The sequence below is a fragment of the Amblyraja radiata genome, chromosome 5, assembly GCF_010909765.2.
Source record: "Amblyraja radiata isolate CabotCenter1 chromosome 5, sAmbRad1.1.pri, whole genome shotgun sequence".
NCBI classification, from domain to species: Eukaryota; Metazoa; Chordata; class Chondrichthyes; order Rajiformes; family Rajidae; genus Amblyraja; species Amblyraja radiata.
The window spans coordinates 12,554,156-12,574,902 of NC_045960.1; the positions used below are offsets into that span (position 1 = coordinate 12,554,156).

The following is a 20,747-nucleotide window of genomic DNA, read 5'->3' on the forward strand; positions in this document are numbered from 1 at the left end:
TAAAGAGATATAACCCTGAAACAAAATACACAAAAACACTAAGGTCAGCCCTTATCCGTCCCAATATTTGTTAACAAGGAATGGTGAAAGTACACAAAGTTCTATGCCATGTGGCCAGGCCTTCTGCAGCTCACACCAGCAGACTGCTCACAGGTCAGGGTCGACGAAGCAGAGAGAGAATCCTGTGAGCTTTTGGTATTTAAGCTTCGGATGAGTCACCCGTCACCTGACGCAGCTTGGCCAATCGGGTACAGGAGCCTTTAACCCCGTGATTCCTGACTCACAGCCACGCCTGCACTCAGGAGAAAACAGAAACAGGTGAGTACCCTATAACACCAGCAGAGGGAGCGCATAACACCCCCACCCTAAGATACTGAATAAGTTTCTGAAGATGAACTAATAAACACCACCAAATTTCAGCAACTATTCAGTAGCACAGACATCCCGGACGAGCCCCCATTTTGTTACGACTCCCGAATGCAGGTACTTCAGAGCCACGTAACATAATTCAAAAACCAGGTTCAAGTCCAAAAATAGTTTTGGTGTCTGTGTAATGGACTGGGCCACATCTACATCTCTACAGTTTCTTCGGCCTTTGGACAAAGCTGTTCCCAAACCAAACTGTGATACATCTCAATTGGATGCTGCTCATGTTGGTAGGTCAGTGGAGATATGGTGAATTTCCTTTGTCTTGTGTGTTTGCGTGGGTTAACCAGGTCATATCAATGTTGTTTTATTGGCTACAGGACCTGCACAGTCGTCTGGACAACACCCGTTTCACTCCGTCACTGGAGGGCAGCAGCTTTCACTACGGCTTTAACTCCACCTACCTAAGGAAGCTGGTGGCCTACTGGAGAAAGGACTATGATTGGCAGAAGCAGGTGGAGCACCTAAACACCTTCCCACATTTCAAAACCAAAATCGAAGGTAGGTTTGACTGCAACTAGACTGACGTCTTGGCCAGAGCTGTGGATGTGGGGTGGGGGTTCCAGTGTAGAGTGGGATTACAAGGTGTTTTTGATGGGCAGAGTGGCCTTCTCTTTTGGAGCAAAGAAGGTTGGACCATCAGGGAGAGCAGCTTATTTAAGAAGGAACTGCAGATGCTGGAAAATCGAAGGTACACAAAAAAGCTGTAGAAACTCAGCGGGTGCAGCAGCATCTATGGAGCGAAGGAAATAGGCAACGTTTCGGGCCGAAACCCTTCTTCAGAGCAGCTTGTTGTGTTTGAATGTACGCGGGACCGACTAAACATGGTCAATTGTGGCTCAGAGTTGGAAGCCATGCTGTTCAGGCCTTTGTTACAGGTTTGTTCACATTGCAGGTTGTTTATGGGTAAGTGGAAGGCATGGGAGTGCTGGAGGGAGGGCAGAGGAGATTCCCTGGGGTTTTGCCTGGATTGGAAGACTTTATTTACGGAGAGGCTGGATAGGCTGGGCTTGTATTCCCTGGAGCGTAGGAGGCCTAGGGATGACCCGACAGAGGTACAGGTCCACCACCAATGTTCCGGAACCCTTGGTTCCAGAGCCGTTTTGTCAGAGAGAAGTGGAACGGTCCGCCTAGTCCGGCAGGGAGCCGAGATACCGACCTGCAAAGTCTGGTACGGGAACAGATCTGCCGGCTCCAGCTGGACCGGAGCTCTGGAAACTTGTCCGCAGAGGGAAATTCCACCTGCCGATCGGCTGCAGAAATCTCGATGAGGCCGCGATCGACTGCCTCACCCGACCTAGGTGCCACATTTTCAGGGGGAGGGGAATCCCGGTGGGTGGGGGGGGGGGGATACGGACTCAAATGCGCTCTGGTAATTGTGTCCGGATTAAAGGAGGTGCAGGACCACCAGTTGCCGGAAAATCAGTGGTGGACCTATATATATAGTTATAAGAAGTCTGGATAGGGTCTCCGTTTGGTGGCTGTCTGTGCACCAGTCTCCCCATGTTAAACAAAGTCACACACAGGCGTCTTCCATGAGAGGACAGTCACACTTGTTTCACGTGACTGCCAATGATGATGATGATGATGCTGATCGGGAAGTTAGTTAAGGATGTAGCCGTTTTTGAGAGGTTTACGGATTTACTGCCTAGATTAGCGGGTGTTGGTCATAAAGAGAGAAACCTGGATGGATGGACTAACTTGGATGGTTTTCTCGGAAACATAAGAGGTTGAGGGGAGACCTGTGTTTAAGAGACATTTAGACAGACGGTTGAAAAGGCAAGGTATTGAGAATACCAACTAACTACAGGCAAATGGGACACTAGAAAAATCAAAGATGGACACAAAATGCTGGAGTATTCTTCAGACTGAAGAAGGATCTCAACCCATTCCTTCTCTGGGAATGATGCCTGTCCCGCTGAGTTACTCCAGCATTTTGTGTCCACCTTCAATGTAAACCAGAATCTTAGTTTCTTCCTTCCTACAAAGATCGACATGGATGTGGAGGGTTTGGGGGGCCGTTTCTGTGCTGTACTCTGACCTCTCACCCCCCACCCCTGGCTTGACCTCCCAGGAATCCAGGTGCACTTTGTCCATGTGAAACCGGTAGTGGGAGCGGCGCGGCCGCTGATGATGATCCACGGCTGGCCCGGATCCTTCTACGAGTTCTACAAGGTGATCGCACAGCTGACGGAGCCCGGGGCCCAGCTCGGGGGCTTCGAGGTGGTCTGTCCCTCCATCCCTGGCTATGGCTTCTCCGAGGCACCGTGCAGACCAGGTGAGGCCCCCTAAGGTGAGGGGAGGGGTGGGGGGGCAGGGGAGAGAACCAGGGGGGCGGACTGGGGACTGACCCAAGGCACCCGGGTGTAGTTTTGTGTGTCGCCAGCGGGGTGTTGATGTGGGCGTTCTCGGTCGGGTGTAGTTGTGGGTGGCACGGACCCTCGTGTAGTGCGGCTGTTCCTGGTCAGGGTGTAGTTCTGGGGGTAGTTTTGGCTGTTCCTGGTGGGGTGTAGTTTCAGGTGTAGTTTCGGATGTTCCTGGTCGGGGTGTGGCTCGGCTGTTCCCGGTGGGGTGTAGTTCGGGTGTAGTTTGTCTGTTTCCGGTGCTATCACGTGGTCTGTTCTTGACAGGCTTCAACTCGCTGGCAGCCGCCCGTGTTTTCCACAAGCTGATGCGGCGACTGGGCTTGGAGCGGTACTACGTCCACGGCGGAGATTGGGGAGGACTCATCGCCACCAACATGGCCCAGATGAAGCCAGAGTAGGTTGGGCGAGTTGCGGGGGAATGAGGGGGCCCCGGAGCTGGGCCAGGAGGGAACGGGAACGGGTCTGGTGGGTTGTGTGGTGGTGAGGAAAGGGGGGAGCCTGGTGTGGAGAGGGGAGGGGGCATCTGCAATGGATGGGTCGAGATGACGCCCCCACCCCTCAGTGGCCCCCTCACTCCTCAGTGCCCCCGACCCCTAAGTTCCACACCCCTCAGTTCACCCTATTCCCACCCTCGCCCAACCCCTCCTGCCCCCGGTTTTCCTACCTATCCTGGTCCCCGCCCCAACTCTCCGCCCTCATTCCCCCCCCCCCCCCCCTCGGGACCACCCCCCCCATGTTCATTCTGCCCGCATCTCCCCACAGGAACGTGAAAGGAATCCACTTGAACTTCTTCCCAGTCTCCAGGCTGGGGTTGCAGCATCTCCCCTCGGTGATCCTGGGACCGTACCTTCCTTCCTTGATGGGATTCACTCGGACCGACGTGGAGAGGATGTTCCCCTTCGTGCAGAAGAACATCTACACCTTGCTGAGAGAGTCCGGCTACATGCACATCCAGGGAACTAAGCCAGACACTGTTGGTAAATGGACGGCCGGGACCCCAGAGGCACAACGCTAGGGCAACTGGGCTCTAATCCTGGGGTCCTCATGGATAGACACAAAAAGCTGGAGTAACTCAGCGGGACAGGCCGCATCTCTGGAGAGAAGGAATGGATGACGTTTCGGGATGAGACCCTTCTTCAGACTTTTCTTCATAAGGTCATAAGTGATAGGAGTAGAATTAGGCCATTCGGCCCATCAAGTCCACTCCGCCATTCAATCATGGCTGAACTATCTCTCCCTCCAAACCCCATTCTCCGGCTTTCTCCCCATAACCACTGACACACGTACTAATCAAGAATCTATCTATCTCTGCCTTAAAAATATCCACTGACTTGGCCTCCACAGCCCTCTGTGGCAAAGAATTCCACAGATTCACCACCCTCTGACTAAATACATTTCTCCTCATCTGCTTCCTAAAGGAACATCTTTTAATTCTGAGGCTTTGACCTCTAGTCCTAGACTCTCCCACAAGCGGAAACCACCTCTTCACATCCACTCCATCCAAGCCTTTGACTATTAACTGATCCCGGGGGCACGTTGTAGCCTGGAATTGAATCCAACTGTTTAAGGAGTTTGTATGTTCACAAGTTATAGGAGGAGAATTAGGCCATTTGGTCCATCGAGTCCACGCAGCCATCCAATCATTGCTGATATCTGCCTCCTAATCCCTTTTTCCTGCCTTCTCCCCATAAACCTTGACACCCGTTCTAATCAAGAATCAGTCTGAAGAAGGGTTTCGGCCCGAAACGTTGCCTATTTCCTTCGCTCCATAGATGGTGCTGCACCCGCTGAGTTTCTCCAGCATTTTTGTGTACCTTCGATTTTCCAGCATCTGCAGTTCCTTCTTAAACAATCTGTCTATCTCTGCCTTTAAAAATATCCACTGACTTGGTCTCCACAGCCCTAGTATGTAAAGAACGAGATAACTAGGGGATGGGTTACATGCAAGCACGCAACCTAGGTATGGTACATGGATTAACAGATACCCAGAGGTCATTTAGTGGCTGGGGATTGGATTTAAGGGAATGGATGGTTTATTGCAGAACCGCAGGATTGGATTTCTGGCAGGCATCGTATCCAGGGGTTCAAGAGATGAATATATCGACTGAAGATAGACACAAAAAGGAGAGAAGGAACGGGTGACATTTCGGGTCGAGACCCTTCTTCTGGAGGAACTTGGAGGGCTAGCAGCAGCTGTGGAGATAGAGGGATGGTGGATGTTTCTTGTCAAGACCCTATATCAGAGCCATACAACCAGGTCTTCAGCCTGGTCTCTGCCTCCACAGATGCTGCTCGACCCACTCGGGTTCACCAACAGTTTGAGTTTTGCTCCAGTTCTGCAGCCTCCCGTGTGCTTCCAACTACGGCTGTGAGTCTAGGACAGCGGTCGGCAACCTTGTTCTGTACAGGGGCCGGGACCCATGTCTGTGAGCGGATGGCGGCCACATCTATCGCCATAGTTAATAAATGGAGATGATAATAATACATACTAACTAAACTTTGACTTATATTTATATATTTAAGCAATATTTTTAAGGGAAAAAATCAAATATTGTTATTACTATAACAGTATAACTAATGTTAGTATCACAAATCTATTTAAAGATAGCGGAGTCAGGGGATATGGGGAGAAGGCAGGAACGGGGTACTGATTGGGGATGATCAGCCATGATCACATTGAATGGTTCGAAGGGCCGAATGGCCTACTCCTGCACCTATTGTCTATTGTCTATTAGCATTTTACCAGTTTTTGCTAAAGGTAACGTGAAAGTACAGTCACCTGATAATATTTCTGGACTCGGTCTATCGTCTTTTCATGCTCTTCCTAGCGCTTCATTCACTACCCCGTATCTCGATTGTAAACCCCGCTGTAATTAGCCATTGAGCGGAGGGGAGGGAGGGTCTTGAGAGAGAGTCACTAGATGACGGAAGTCCTCAGGAAAAGAAAATACTCCTGCGGGCCGGATGATTTTGGGTTGCGGGCTGGATCTGGGCCGTAGGTTGCCGACCCCTTGTCTAGGAGATGCAATGGGATTGATGGACACCGGGCCATGTTTCGGGAACGTGTTCTGCGGGGTTCGGCGTTACACTGTCGGCCACAACATGATTGTGTCTCTGCTTTGCAGGCTCCGCACTCAATGACTCTCCTGCGGGACTGGCTGCCTACATCCTGGAGAAGTTTTCCAGCTGGACCAGCCTGGGTTTCCAGGACCTGGAAGATGGCGGATTGGACAGGTGGGAGATCCCAGTGTTCGCGGTTCTTTTATTGCCTCTGTCTTGGGACCCTGGAGTAAAACCTTATACCTCAGCCACAGGGAGGTGCAAGACAGCCCCTCCAATGCCAGGAGATGCCAGAGGGCTTGAAAAAGTTACTTATATAACTACTAAACAGGTTCGCTTCTTAATAAACAGACAACTCACAAACGTTTGGTAGACCAGTTCAAAACTTTACTTATTATCGGCCAATGGAAGGGAGAACTCCAGTCAAGTGAGCAATACAGACACTTCACTGTCCTCATTCCACTTCCCCGAACAACAGAATTACATCGTATTATATAGTGTTTTTTTTTTCACCTTAGCACATTCCACAAACATTAGTCATGGTCAGAGGTACAGAGAATAAAGATTACTACAGGATGCGCCTGAGTGGTCTCGTCACATCAAAGGCATCTTGTCATATGGTACAAGGACTTTACATATCAAAGGCATCGGACATTTGGTACAAGTTACTTGCATATCAAAGTCATACCTCAAAGGCATCGGACATTTGTCCCAATACCCCTTCCTGGGATTAATCTGGGCTTCCTCCCTCGTCAAATGCTAGACGCATTTTAAAGTAATTCATTATCTCAATACACAGCAACCTGAGGCAAGCCTAAACTTGCCTTTCTGTATTAATCTACTGGAGAAAAGCCTAATTTGAGACTAAATATAAGGTGTAAGCTAGCCCAGGAAACAATTTAATATCTTCTTATATTTTTAACTTAATTCAGCCTTATAAGGCTGGTCTGGGGAAAGCATCGTCACCAGTGACTGGGAACGTGAACTGAAAAAAGAAAACTCAGCAGGTCAGGCAGCTGACAATCACTGTTTCAAGTCAAAGACCATCTGGCAGAATAGAGAAGGTGAGGAAAGGTTAATTGAAAGCTTCAGAGAGGATGGGGATAAGATGAATGTTGTTCCTTTGTTTACGAAGGAAAGTAGAGATAAAACATGAAATTATTGTCCAGTGAGGCCCACGTCAGTGGTAGGGATGCTGTTGGAGAAGATTCTTTGGGATAGGACTACTTGTATTTGTAAGATGCACGTGATCAATATCCTTACATTGCCAACATATTGATGTGCCTTTCTGCCTCTCAAATTCCTCTATCGTATTTGAGTTAATTAGGGACGGTCTGCGTGACTTTATCAGCAGCAGGTCATGTCGAGTGAACTTAATTGAGTTTTTTGTGGAGGCGACAAAGGTGATGGTTGAGGGTAGGGCAGTGGATGTTGTCTAACATCCATATTTTGGAAAGGCATTTGATAAAAGTCCCTGGTAGTGGGTTGATCCAGAGGATTAAGATGCATGGGATTTTATAGAAACATATAAAATTCTTAAAGGATTGGACAGGCTAGATGCAGGAAAAATGTTCCCGATGTTGGGGGGCTCCAGAAACAGGAATCACGGTTTAAAAATAAGGGGGAGGCCATTTAGGACTGAGATAAGGAGACATTTTTTCATCCAGAGAGTTGTGAATCTGTAGAATTACCTGCCACAGAAGGCAGTGGAGGCCAATTCACTGGATGTGTTCAAGAGAGAGTTAGATTTAGCTCTTGGGGCTAAAGAAATCAAGGGATGTGGGGAAAAAGCAGGAACGGGGTACTGATTTTAGATGAACAGACATGATTATATTGAATGGGGTCAAGGAAAGAGCGTTCACGTCGCGGCTATGTTTCCACCAATCTTTCCACCACCACGCACAAGAAACGACAAGACAGATGCTGATTGTATGCAGAAGCAGCTCTGGCTGAACAACTTCTAATCTTGTGTGTGGACTCAATAAGAAGAAGAAGCTCATATTGAATGGCAGTGCAGGCTCGAAGTGCCGAATGGCCTACTCCTGCACCTATTTTTCTATGTTCCTATGTTTCTACTGCCCCAACTGAGCCCATCTGACAACAGCCCTGAGGATTCAGATCAACAAATATCAATCAATCAATAAATAATCAATATTACAATAAATGATCAGTAATGTGTTTGGCCCCAGGCCCCGGTGATCTAGCTGGAAGGTTTGCCAGGTCAGGGGGTGAGCAGAGCTGAGAAGCTCCTTTTCTGAGATGTGCAAGGTGATACTTCTCCTGTGATTTAGTTTAGTTTAGTTTAGAGATACAGCGCGGAAACAGGCGCATCGGTTCACCGAGTCCGCACCGACCAGCGATCCCTGCACATTAACACTATCCTGCACACACTACGGTCAATTTTATACATACACCGAGCCAATTAACCTACATACATGTATGTCTTTGGAGTATGGGAGGAAACCGAAGATCTCAGAGACATACAGACGCCACACAGACAGCACCCATAGTCGGGATCAAACCCGGGATCGAACTGCAAGCGCTGTACGGCTGCAACTCTACCTGTGTGCCATCCCATGGTGGTGATGGTGAGAGAGTGAATGAGACCTGAGAGGGCGACACTGCAGAGACAGGGATCAGCATTGCTCAATGCCCCCAGCAGGGAAGCAGCAAGGGTGCAGGTGGCTGACCTTTATTCTCTTGTCTCTTCCCGATGCAGGAAGTTCTCTCTGGACGAGCTGCTGACCAACGTGATGATCTACTGGGTGACGGGTTCCATCACCTCCTCGATGAGGATGTACAAGGAGAACCTTGGAGTGAACCCAATGAGCAGGATAGATGCCAAGTGAGTGGAGCTGGAACAGAGGGTGGGTGATGGGCTGTTGTTGAGGACATCTTCCCCAGGGCCTCCACAGTGCGATCTCTCCCTGTGTGTTGGTCCCAGTTGGTTCATGGCTCAGCGTCTCAGACACGAGGTAAACACCAGGAACAACGTTGTTGAGCAAGGGAAGCCGCAGTTCAGGAGGCCAGTTCTTGCCCAAATGGGGACACCATCCATGCCTGGGATTGGGAAGCACTGTTGGACAATTGATTCCACAGTTGGTGGAGATTGCACCAGATGCCAAGGGGGGCCGACCAACTCCCTCAACATCTTCAGCAACTCATGGTCGCCCTGGAAATCCACTCCTTGAGGGTAATAGTTGAAGTCCCTTCCTCTGCCCCAAGGGACATGCATGTGCCAGGGTCGATGGAGCGAAAGCTATATTTAAGAGGGAGTTAGATGTAGCCCTTGTGGCTAAAGGGATCAGGGGGTATGGAGAGAAGGCAGGTACAGGATACTGAGTTGGATGATCAGCCATGATCATATTGAATGGCGGTGCAGGCTCGAAGGGCCGAATAGCCTACTCCTGCACCTATTTTCTATGTTTCTATGTAAGAGAGTCGACACCTCTTGTAATAGCTGTGTCTGAATCTCGAAATGTGTCGGAAGGAACGGCAGATGCTGGTTTAAACCGAAGATGCTGGGGTAACTCAGTGGGTCATACAGCATCTTGGGGGGGAAAAAGGAATAGTTAACGTTTCTGGTCAAGAAGGGTCTCGACCCGAGATGTCAGCTAGTCCTTTTCTCCAGAGATGCTGACTGACCCGCTGAGTTACTCCAGCATTTAGTGTCGATCTCTTGTCTGGTTGTACACGTTCACGAAGTGCAATGGCATGCCACCCAGGCGAGGTGGAGCCAGTGGCCTTCTGTGGTGGCCCTGCATCTTCAAGACCTCCGGCTGGAAAGTTGGGGCCAGCAAAATAGCCACCCCACTCAAAGTGGAGATGAGGTGACTGCTCGGCGAGAGAGCTCCTCCTGACGTCTGATCCGGTGAGACAGGACGCTCAGATGGAGCCTCACTGTGTCTGATCTGTGTGGCCACTAGCCTGTGTGTTTATGGGGCAAGTGTAGAAGAAATGTCAGCCCTGATGCATGCTGTCCCTGTCCAGCGACTGGGTGAGATTTGGCAACTTCAGCAGTTGTGTGATTTTTGACCTGAGCTGAGCTGAGCTGATCACTACCATTCCAGATCCTCTCACCAATGTAAACGTTGACCTTTTTGTTATCTCAGCCCCGACAGCCTCTACTTGCTCCTGCTGTGCCGAACATCCTTCGCACTTTCACTTGCTGATCTCCTTGTTAAACATGGCCTTCGTTTTAAGATCCTCATCCCTGCTTTCCAACTCCTCTGCGGCACTGCCTGGCACCCGCTCGCATCTCTGTACGCTCCCTGTAGCTGCCTGAATTCTCTGCTGACAAACAAGAGGCCCCGATCTGAATCTCTCCATTGTTGCTGGCTCTGTAGCAATTCCAAAGCAGTGGAATTTCTGCTTTGTAGCTTTCTGTCTCCCTGCTTCTCTCCATCTTCTTTGAAGACACTTCAGCAACGCCACCTCTGGACCGGCTTTGACACCAGCTCATTGATTGATTTGGTGTAAAACTTCCTTCGCCGATTCTCTTGTCAGGACGTTTTGCAGTTAGAGGGCTCCCTAGAAACAGTGCTCATTCTTTTTGCATCGTTCGATCGGCCGAGAAGGTTGTTGGCTGCAACCTTTCCCCCCCCCCCCCCCCCCCCCCCCATCGACGCACTGTACACTGCAAGGGCCACGAAGAGAGCGGGTAAGATCATCTCTGACTCCTCTCACCCTGGCCACAAACTCTTTGAATCACTTCCCTCTGGAAGGCGACTTCGGACTGTCAAAGCCGCCACAGCCAGACATAACATGCCATGGGGATGGCATCAAACAGGAAATTAGAAATGCGTGCAACAAAGGTAAAACAATTATAATGGGTGACTTCAATCTACATATAGATTGGGTGAATCAAATTGGCAGGGGTGCTGAGGAAGAGGATTTCTTGGAATGTATGCGGGATAGTTTTCTAAACCAACATGTAGAGGAACCAACGAGAGAGCAGGCTATTCTAGACTGGGTATTGAGTAATGAGGAAGGATTAGTTAGCAGTCTTGTTGTGCGTGGCCCCTTGGGCAAGAGTGACCATAATGTGGTTGAGTTCTTCATTAGGATGGAGAGTGACATTGTTAATTCAGAAACAAGGGTCCTGAACTTAAAGAAAGGTGACTTTGAGGGTATGAGACGTGAATTGGCCAAGATAGACTGGCAAATGATTCTTAAAGGGTTGACGATGGATATGCAATGGAAGGCATTTAAAGACTGCATGGATGAACTACAACAATTGTTCATCCCAGTTTAGCAAAATAATAAATCAGGGAAGGTAGTGCATCCGTGGATAACAAGGGAAATCAGGGATAGTATCAAAACAAAAGATGATGCGTACAAATTAGCCAGAACAAGCAGCCTACCGGAGGACTGGGAGAAATTCAGAGTCCAGCAGAGGAGGACAAAAGGCATAATTAGGAAATGGAAAATAGATTATGAAAGAAAACTGGCAGGAACATAAAAACTGACTGCAAAGGTTTTTATAGATATGTGAAGAGGAAAAGATTAGTTAAAACAAATGTAGGCCCCTTGCAGTCAGAAACAGGCGAATTGATCATGGGGAACAAGGACATGGCAGACCAATTGAATAACTAAATTGGTACATAGTGGATGCATTAGTGATAATTTTTCAAAACTCTTTAGATTCTGGAGTAGTTCCTGAGAACTGGAGGGTAGCTAATGTAACCCCACTTTTTAAAAAGGGAGGGAGAGAGAAAACGGGGAATTTCAGACCAGTTAGTCTAACATCGGTGGTGGGGAAAATTCTGGAGTCAGTTATTAAAGATGGGATAGCAGCACATTGGGAAAGTGGTGAATGCATTGGACAAAGTCAGCATGGATATATGAAAGGTAAATCATGTCTGACGAATCTTATAGAATTTTTCGAGGATGTAACTAGTAGAGTGGATAAGGGAGAACCAGTCGATGTGTTATATCTGGACTTTCAGAAGGCTTTCGACAAGGTCCCACATAAGAGATTAGTATACAAACTTAAAGCACACGGTATTGGGGGTTCAGTATTGATGTGGATAGAGAACTGGCTGGCAGACAGGAAGCAAAGAGTAGGAGTAAACGGGTCCTTTTCAGAATGGCAGGCAGTGACTAGTGGGGTACCGCAAGGCTCAGTGCTGGGATCCCAGCTATTTACAATATATATTAATGATCTGGATGAGGGAATTGAATGCAACATCTCCAAGTTTGCAGATGACACTAAGCTGGGGGGCAGTGTTAGCTGTGAGGAGGATGCTAGGAGGCTGCAAGGTGACTTGGATAGGTTGGGTGAGTGGGCAAATGCATGGCAGATGCAGTATAATGTGGATAAATGTGAGGTTATCCACTTTGGTGGCAAAAACAGGAAAGTAGACTATTATCTGAATGGTGGTCGATTAGGAAAAGGGGAGATGCAACGAGACCTGGGTGTCATGGTACACCAGTCATTGAAAGTAGGAATGCAGGTGCAGCAGGCAGTGAAGAAAGCAAATGGTATGTTAGCATTCATAGCAAAAGGATTTGAGTATAAGAGCAGGGAGGTTCTACTGCAGTTGTACAGGGTCTTGGTGAGACCACACCTGGAGTATTGCGTACAGTTTTGGTCTCCCAATCTGAGGAAAGACATTCTTGCCATAGAGGGAGTACAGAGAAAGTTCACCAGACTGATTCCTGGGATGGCAGGACTTTCATATGAAGAAAGACTGGATAGACTCGGCTTGTACACGCTAGAATTCAGAAGATTGAGGGGGATCTTATAGAAACTTACAAAATTCTTAAGGAGTTGGACAGGCTAGATGCAGGAAGATTATTCCCGATGTTGGGGAAGTCCAGAACTAGGGGTCACAGTTTAAGGATAAGAGGGAAGTCTTTTAGGACCGAGATGAGAAAATCATTTTTTACACAGAGAGTGGTGAATCTGTGGAATTCTCTGCCACAGAAGGTAGTTGAGGCCAGTTCATTGGCTATATTTAAGAGGGAGTTAGATGTGGCCTTTGTGGCTAAAGGGATGGCAAGAAGGCAGGGATGGGATACTGAGTTGGATGATCAGCCATGATCATATCGAATGGCGGTGCAGGCTTGAAGGGCCGAATGGCCTACTCCTGCACCTATTTTCTATGTTTCTATGTTTCTATAACAGCAGCTTTTTTTCCACGAGCAGTAGCTCTACTCAACAGCCAAAGGTCTGCAGCCTCCTTGTGTGGTATTTTATTTCATTCTTTAAATGTTTAAATTATAATGTTTTATTTTTAATTGTCTACTTGGCTAATAAAATGTATTCAATTCAATTCAATACAACGTGGAAACAGGCCCTTCGACCCAACTTGCCCATGCCAACCAACACACTCCATCTACATTAGTCCTGCCTGCCTGCGTTTGGCCCATATCCCTCTTAAACCTATCCTATCCATGTACCTATCTAAATGTTTTTTTAAAGTTGTGATAGTATCTGATCAATTATGATCAGCCATGATTGAACGGCAAAGTGGACTTGGTGGGCCTGATGGCCTAATTCTGCTCCTATGACTTATGAACATGAACTACTTCCTCGGGCAACTTGTTCCATAAACCTTCCATGTTCTGTTAAAAAAAGATTCCCCTCAGGTTCCTATTAAATCTTTTCCCCCCTCACGTTAAACCACTGTCCTCCGGTTCTAGTTTCTGAGGGTTGTGACGAGGCAACACCTTGATTTGCTTCCCCTCTGAACCTCACAGTGCTAGTGGTCATTCTCCCCCTTCCCTCTCTTGCTTCCAGGGTGGGAGTCCATGTCCCGGCTGGATTGGCTGCCTTTCCCAATGAGCTGATGCACGTGCCCCTGGTCTGGGCGAAGCAGAAGTACAAGAGGATCGTGTCCTACTCCTACATGTCGCGGGGAGGTCACTTCGCTGCCTTCGAGGAGCCTCAGATGATCGTCGACGATCTTGTGCGCTTCATCCGATGTGTGGAGAAGAGCGGCTGAGATCCCGGTGTGACTGGGGAACATCCCGGCTGGGAAGCCCTGTTGAACAATCCACCCCATGGCTTGGATTACGACCTCCCTTCCCCTTCAGGACCGTAGTCACTTGCTGCTCACCTGTGCACGTTGGAGCCAATCGGCTTGAGTAGTAATGGTGGACTCTTTCCTGTTGACACGCTGCCAACTACACAGTCGGAGGCTGTAGTACTTCACTGTTAGGCTGATAAATAAAACATAAACATTCCTCACCAATACCGCCTTTTTGCATTTTTCCCAATTTCCTCTTCACCAATTCCCTCTGCAATGTATTTATTCATTCACTTTCTAAGATCTGGGTATCGCTGACATTGACAGCCCATCTTTCGTACCATTGAGAATAAGGCCACCTTTTAACGATACCACCGCCCTTGGAGTGAAGGTGCTCCCTCAGTGCTAGTGAGGAGAGAGTTTTGAGGAAAGACCAGAGATATTCCCAGTCGGGGCGATGCGTGACTTGGAGGGGAATCTGCAGGTGGTGGTGTTCCGCTGCCCCTACTTCCCTTATCTGTCTTGATAGAAGAATCTGTGGGTGTGGAAAATGCCTGGGCTGGTAACAGCAGTGCATTTTGTGCCTGGTACACACTGGCATCACTGCAAGCCAGGTGACGAGGAGAATGGGTGGTGAGGATGGTGAATGGGTCTCGGGTAAGCGACCTACTTTGTCCCAGATTGTGTTGAATGACTTGAGAATTGTTGAAACTGCTCTCATCTGTGGAGAACATTCCATCACCAGGGGTGCTGCACGTGTGGGGTGCCACCACCACGATTTGCAGCCTCGCCAACAGTCTGTCTGTTTTTTCATCTTTTTGTTATTTTAGTGTGTTCTCCGGTTTGTTTTATGTGGGGGAGGGGGAGTGGTGTCGGGGGAAACTTTTTTTTTCAGTCTCTTACCTTGCCAGAGGTGCAATTGTTTCCCGGGTCGTATCCCCGGTCGCTCTGCGGCCTAACATCGATGGAGCTGGAAGCCTTGCTCGCACTGACTTTGAGCCCCACCACGGAGCATGGACTTCACATCAGAGCCGATCCCTTGCCTGGGATCGCTCCAACCACAGCCTGCGGACTTTACCATCAGAGGCTCGACCAGCCCCGACCCGGGGTCTGATCGCCGGTGCGGGGGAACTGACATCCCCCCGACGTAGGAGCTCATCGTCCCGATGTGGAGGGCCCAAACGCTGCCAGCTACGGGAATCAAGATCATCCCGTCAACGGAGGGCTCGAGGCGCCCGACCGCGGGAGAACAAAGAAAGGAAGAGATTGGACTTTGTTTTGCCTTCCATCACAGTGAGGAAAGTGGAGGGGTCACTGTGGTGAATGTTTTAGGTATGTTGCAAAACCTACCTTCAGCATCGCTGCAGGTCTGTCGCTGCCCGTGTGCGCGATTTTGGAGCCTTTGAGAGGGGGGCGGGTTTAAAACGCGATTTTCTCTCGGCTATTCAAATCGAGGTTGTTCAGCCTACTTAGTTGCTGACGAAAAATCGCTGCGAGGTTTGTTTGCTGCAGGTTAATTTAATTGTTATAGTAAGTTAAGTTATAGTAAGTTAAAAATCATCCTCTAAACCCGCGACCGCCGACAACGGGACGGATCTCATGCAGGGGACAACGGAAGGTAGGTTGTTTATTTTTACATTAAAAAGCGCTTCTTAAGATCCCTTTATACAAAGTTTTATGTTGCGAGTAGCTAATTTGGGGCCCCATTAAATCCCGCAGTATTTCTCTGGGCATATGGGGTACAAATCCACTGCAATGGGAACGTTCCAAACCAGCGAGTTCCACAGGATCCCACTCGAAAGCTGATTTAAATGGCCATTAATTTACAGCAATTGAACACTAAATTCCTTCCATTTGGCCTATAAATTAATGTAAATGAGATTTAAAAATCATGTTTTATTCTGAATTCTTTGTGAATGTTATATGGACACTTAGGCTATTTAAAAATGTTAATCTTTTCTTAAGAAATGGATAGATGTTTAGATCTAGTAATTGAAGTTTGGAATTAGCTACAATTGGGTAACTAACTAATTATATGCTTTAATTTCAGGTCATCCAAGTAAGATTGTTTCATATTTGTTTCAGAATGCTTCAATCTATAATAACTGAACATTTCTTACAGTTCTCTTAATTTTTAATAAAGTTATGGCCTGTCCTCGATCACAGCTTTTGTGTTAAGTCAATGGAAAATCAATAGGGAACAAGATGCTAATTTCCGAGTATGAAAATGGCCATAACTTTTTTAATACTGAAGATATGAAAGTCAAGTCAAGTCAAGTCACATTTATTTATATAGCACATTTAAAAAACAACTCTTGTTGGCCAAAGTGCTTTACATTTGTTATAAGAATAGCACAACAAAACAAGCTACATATAGTTATAAGAATAGTGCAACAAAACAAGCTACATATAGTTATAGTAAGTTAAAAATCATCCTCTAAACCCGCGACCGCCAACAATGGGACGGATCTCATGCAGGGGACAACGGAAGGTAGGTTGTTTATTTTTACATTAAAAAGCGCTTCTTAAGATCACTTTATACAAAGTTTTATGTTGCGAGTAGCTAATTTGGGGCCCCATTAAATCCCGCAGTATTTTTCTGGGCATATGGGGTACAAATCCACCGCAATGGGAACGTTCCAAATCAGCGAGTTCCACAGGATCCCACTCGAAAGCTGATTTAAATGGCCATTAATTTACAGCAATTGAACACTAAATTCCTTCCATTTGGCCTATAAATGAATGCAGATACAGTATAATGTGGATAAATGTGAGGTTCTCCATTTTGGTGGCAAAAACAGGAAAGCAGACTATTATCTAAATGGTGGCTGACTAGGAAAAGGGGAGATGCAGCGAGACCTGGGTGTCATGGTACACCAGTCATTGAAAGTGGGCATGCAGGTGCAGCAGGCAGTGAAGAAAGCGAATGGTATGTTAGCTTTCATAGCAAAAGGATTTGAGTACAGGAGCAGGGAGGTTCTACTGCAGTTGTACAGGGTCTTGGTGAGACCACACCTGGAGTATTGCGTACAGTTTTGGTCTCTAAATCTGAGGAAGGACATTATTGCCATAGAGGGAGTGCAGAGAAGGTTCACCAGACTGATTCCTGGGATGTCAGGACTGTATTATGAAGAAAGACTGGATAGATTTGGTTTATACTCTCTAGAATTTAGGAGATTGAGAGGGGATCTTATAGAAACGTACAAAATTCTTAAGGGGTTGGACAGGCTAGATGCAGGAAGATTGCTCCCGATGTTGGGGAAGTCCAGGACAAGGGGTCACAGCTTAAGGATAAGGGGGAAATCCTTTAAAACCGAGATGAGAAGAACTTTTTTCACACAGAGAGTGGTGAATCTCTGGAACTCCCTGCCACAGAGGGTAGTCGAGGCCAGTTCATTGGCTATATTTAAGAGGGAGTTAGATGTGGCCCTTGTGGCTAAGGGGATCAGAGGGTATGGAGAGAAGGCAGGTACGGGATACTGAGTTGGATGATCAGCCATGATCATATTGAATGGCGGTGCAGGCTCGAAGGGCCGAATGGCCTACTCCTGCACCTAATTTCTATGTTTCTATGTTTCTATACATGTATACATGCAGCCCTCACTCAGAGGACGTCAGGAAAGGCTTGGGAGTATAGATAAGTCTTTAGTCTTGACTTAAAAGAGTCGATGGAGGGGGCAGTTCTGATGGGAAAGGGGATGCTGTTCCACAGTCTAGGGGCTGCAATCGCGGTCGCCCCTGAGTTTATGCCTAGACCGTGGAATATTCAGTAACCCCAAGTCGGCCGATCTGAGGGGCCTGGAGGTGGAGTGGTGGGTGAGAATACTTTTTATGTAGGTGGGGGCAAGCCCATTGAGGGCTTTGTAGACATGGAGGAGAATCTTGAAGTTTATACTGAACCGCACAGGGAGCCAGTGGAGAGAGGCCAGGATCGGGGTGATGTGGTCCCTTTTTCGGGTGCCCGTCAGGAGTCTCGCTTGGACCAGTTGCAGGCGGGACAGGGAAGATTGGCTGATGCTAGTGTAAAGGGAGTTGCAGTAATCTAGGCGGGAGGAGATGAATGTGTGGATGATCTTTTCCAGGTCATCATACTGGAGGAATTTTATTATTTTAGCTATCGTCGGAAGCTGAAAGAAGCTAGCTTTTACCACGGCATTGACTTGTTTGTCAAATTTCAGTGCTGAGTCAAATATCACGCCAAGGTTTTTGACGTGAGGTTTGAGTAGTGGGGTAAGGCTTCCAAGGCTGCCTGCTATAATTTTGATTGAGTCCGAGGGGCCGAGAAGGATGACCTCAGACTTAATCTCGTTTAGCTGGAGGAAGTTCTGGGCCATCGAACACTTTATATCCTCGAGGCAGTGGGTAAGGTTAAACAGATTTGATTGTTTTTTGGGCTTTAGGGGGAGATAGAGTTGGGTATCGTCTGCGTAGCAATGGAAGGAAATGCCGTGCCTTTCAATGACTTGGCCTAAGGGGATCATATACAGGGAGAAGAGAATGGGGCCTTGTGGAACCCCACAGCAGAGATTAGCTGGGGAGGAGAATGAGTTTCATATGTTAGTCGAGAAACTCCTACCTTTGAGGTAGGAGATGAACCAGCTCAGGGCAGTGCCATCAATACCAACCCCGTACCGGAGACGGTCAATTAGGATGGTGTGGTCGACAGTATCAAATGCTGCACTGAGGTCAAGAAGGAGCAGGATTGCACAGTCGCCAGAGTCAACGGTGAGCAGTAGGTCATTGTGTACCTTCAACAAGGCAGACTCTGTGCTATGGTGAGCCCTGAAACCTGATTGGAAAGTTTCCAGGATAGTGTTTTGGTGAAGGTAAGGTATAAGTTGACTTAAAATTACCTTTTCAAGGGCTTTTGAGAGGAAAGGCAGTTTAGAAATGGGTCTGTAGTTGCTTGGCAAGGTGGGGTCGAGGTTAGGTTTTTTCAGGAGTGGTTGGACCACCGCATGCTTGAAGCAGGTAGGTACAGTGCCAGTGGCCAGAGAGCTGTTGAAGATGGCGAGGATGCTGGGACCAGCTATTGTAATGACATCCTTTAGGAGGGCAGAGGGGACAATGTCGAGGGGGCAGGTAGTAGGTTTCATGGTGGTGACCAGTTTTACAAGGGAGGGTAAAGTGAATTAAGTGTCAAATTAAACTTATTTTTGTGCTTTATCTGATGGGATAAATTGCAGACTTGATTTTTAAAATCTCAAAATTTTGTAACATTGCTAGATGTTTATGTTCAAATGTATTTTGTGTGTTCCGTTGCATTTTATTTGTGTGACTGACTTGGCAAATGAAATTCCTCGTATGTTGCAAAACATACTTGGCGAATAAAGTATGATTGTGATTGTGATCACACTACTGATTTACGCCATGTGGATGGTCTAGAGACTTTAGGGTACCAGGAGGCTAGTCATTCAGTGCAGGATCCCCAGCCTGGAGGCAGTTTGGTGGCGCAGCAGTAGAGTTGCTGCCTTACAGTGCCAGAGACCCGGGTTTGATCCTGACCATGGGTGCTGCAGGAGTTACATGAATGTAGAGAAATCAATGTTCCCTCCAGCACCTTGAGTCTATCTTGGGTGTAAACCAGCATCTTCCCACTCAGTCTCACCCTGGTGTTTACCTCAGGATTGCGGCTTCTGCAGGAACCCCTCCCGCGCCGCACTGCGGCTGCGCGCCGCTGCCCTTCTCAACATGGCGGCGGGGGCGGCCGGCGGCATGGAGCGCGCATGCGTGGCCGGCGGGGTGGAGGCGGTCCGTCCGGCGCCTGGTCCGTCCGGTAACCGGTCCGGGTCCGTCCAGTAAATGGGTCCGGGTCCTGCAGGCGAGGCAAGGGCGGGCTCTGTGAGGACCCATCGCATTGTGACCGGGAGACAGGCCCGGGACCAGGTATGAAGTAATTATATACGTGTAATATATACACGCACACGTATACCGGGGTGGGGGGGACAGGGGGACAACGACCGGGAACCACGGTACTTATATACACATACTCATATACTTATACAGGGACTGGGGTTGGGGACCGGGGGTAAGGGAACAGGGACTGTGGTAGCAGAGCAGGGACCGGGATGGGGGAACAGGATGGAGACCGGGGGTAGGTGGTGGAGCTGAGGGGTCGGGACCAGGGCTGGGACCAGGCCGAGGAGGAGTGGGAAGGGTGTAAGGCAGGGGGGAGACTGAAGGGAGGGGGAACTTCCCGGTGTGGGAATACTAGGGCAGTTGAACAGTTTGAGATCAACATCCACCTCTTTCTTGATCACAAACTGCCCTTGTATGTTAGTATTCCCCACACTGATCTCACTGGTCGTCCATGTCCTTCTGCTCGGTAAAGTACTCGTTTGGTACCTCGCCAACATCGTCTGTCTTGAAGCATTAATTTTCTCCTTTAGTTTTGAGCGGTCCTGCCTTCTCCCTGGTTGCCCTCTTGTTTAAGTGTACTTGTCAAAAGCCCCAAAATGCTTTCCTGCTTAAACTCCAGTCACCTGACCAGCCTCTTTTCACAATACAACGTCCAGTATAGTCCTCCTTCCGGTAGGAATAACCACACACTGTTCCAAGAAACCCTGTTGGACACCCCAAACACATTTTGCTCCATCTACAGATATGCCTCTTGCACGAAGGAAGTCCAAATCACTGACTATGACATCCTGTGATTTCACATCTTTCCATAATCTGTCTCCGTATACCTTGATCTACCTCCTATGGGCTGCTGGGAGACCTGTTAAAATGATCCCATTATTGTGATTGCACATTTTTTATTTCTGTTCTCTCCCTATATTTTTACTCCACCGGATGAAATATCCAGTTTGGCCTCGATGCAGCTATGACATTCTCCCTGCTGAGTAATGCAACTCCCCCATCTCTTTTACCCCCCTCCTCCCCCTCTATCGCATTTGAAACATCTGAAATCTGGAATATTTAG

General features: G+C 48.1%; 2 protein-coding genes across 6 annotated transcripts in view; both read left to right on the forward strand.

Moving 5' to 3' along the window:
• The window catches only part of ephx1 (epoxide hydrolase 1), a 54,628-nt gene extending 40,578 nt beyond the window's left edge, over positions 1-14,050 (forward strand). For all 5 annotated transcript variants that reach the window (XM_033020614.1, XM_033020615.1, XM_033020616.1 and 2 more), the window contains 7 exons: positions 747-927; positions 2,501-2,704; positions 3,057-3,186; positions 3,555-3,769; positions 5,918-6,026; positions 8,572-8,697; positions 13,597-14,050. In XM_033020614.1, the coding sequence (XP_032876505.1) occupies positions 747-927; positions 2,501-2,704; positions 3,057-3,186; positions 3,555-3,769; positions 5,918-6,026; positions 8,572-8,697; positions 13,597-13,801 (1,170 nt within the window). In that variant the 3' untranslated portion in view covers positions 13,802-14,050. The remainder of the gene's footprint in view (positions 1-746; positions 928-2,500; positions 2,705-3,056; positions 3,187-3,554; positions 3,770-5,917; positions 6,027-8,571; positions 8,698-13,596) is intronic.
• Positions 14,051-19,592: 5,542 nt separating this feature from the next.
• nvl (nuclear VCP like) overlaps positions 19,593-20,747 on the forward strand; it is a 40,544-nt gene continuing 39,389 nt past the window's right edge. The window contains exon 1 of the mRNA XM_033020620.1: positions 19,593-19,711. The gene's annotated coding sequence lies outside the window, so the exon portion shown is untranslated. The remainder of the gene's footprint in view (positions 19,712-20,747) is intronic.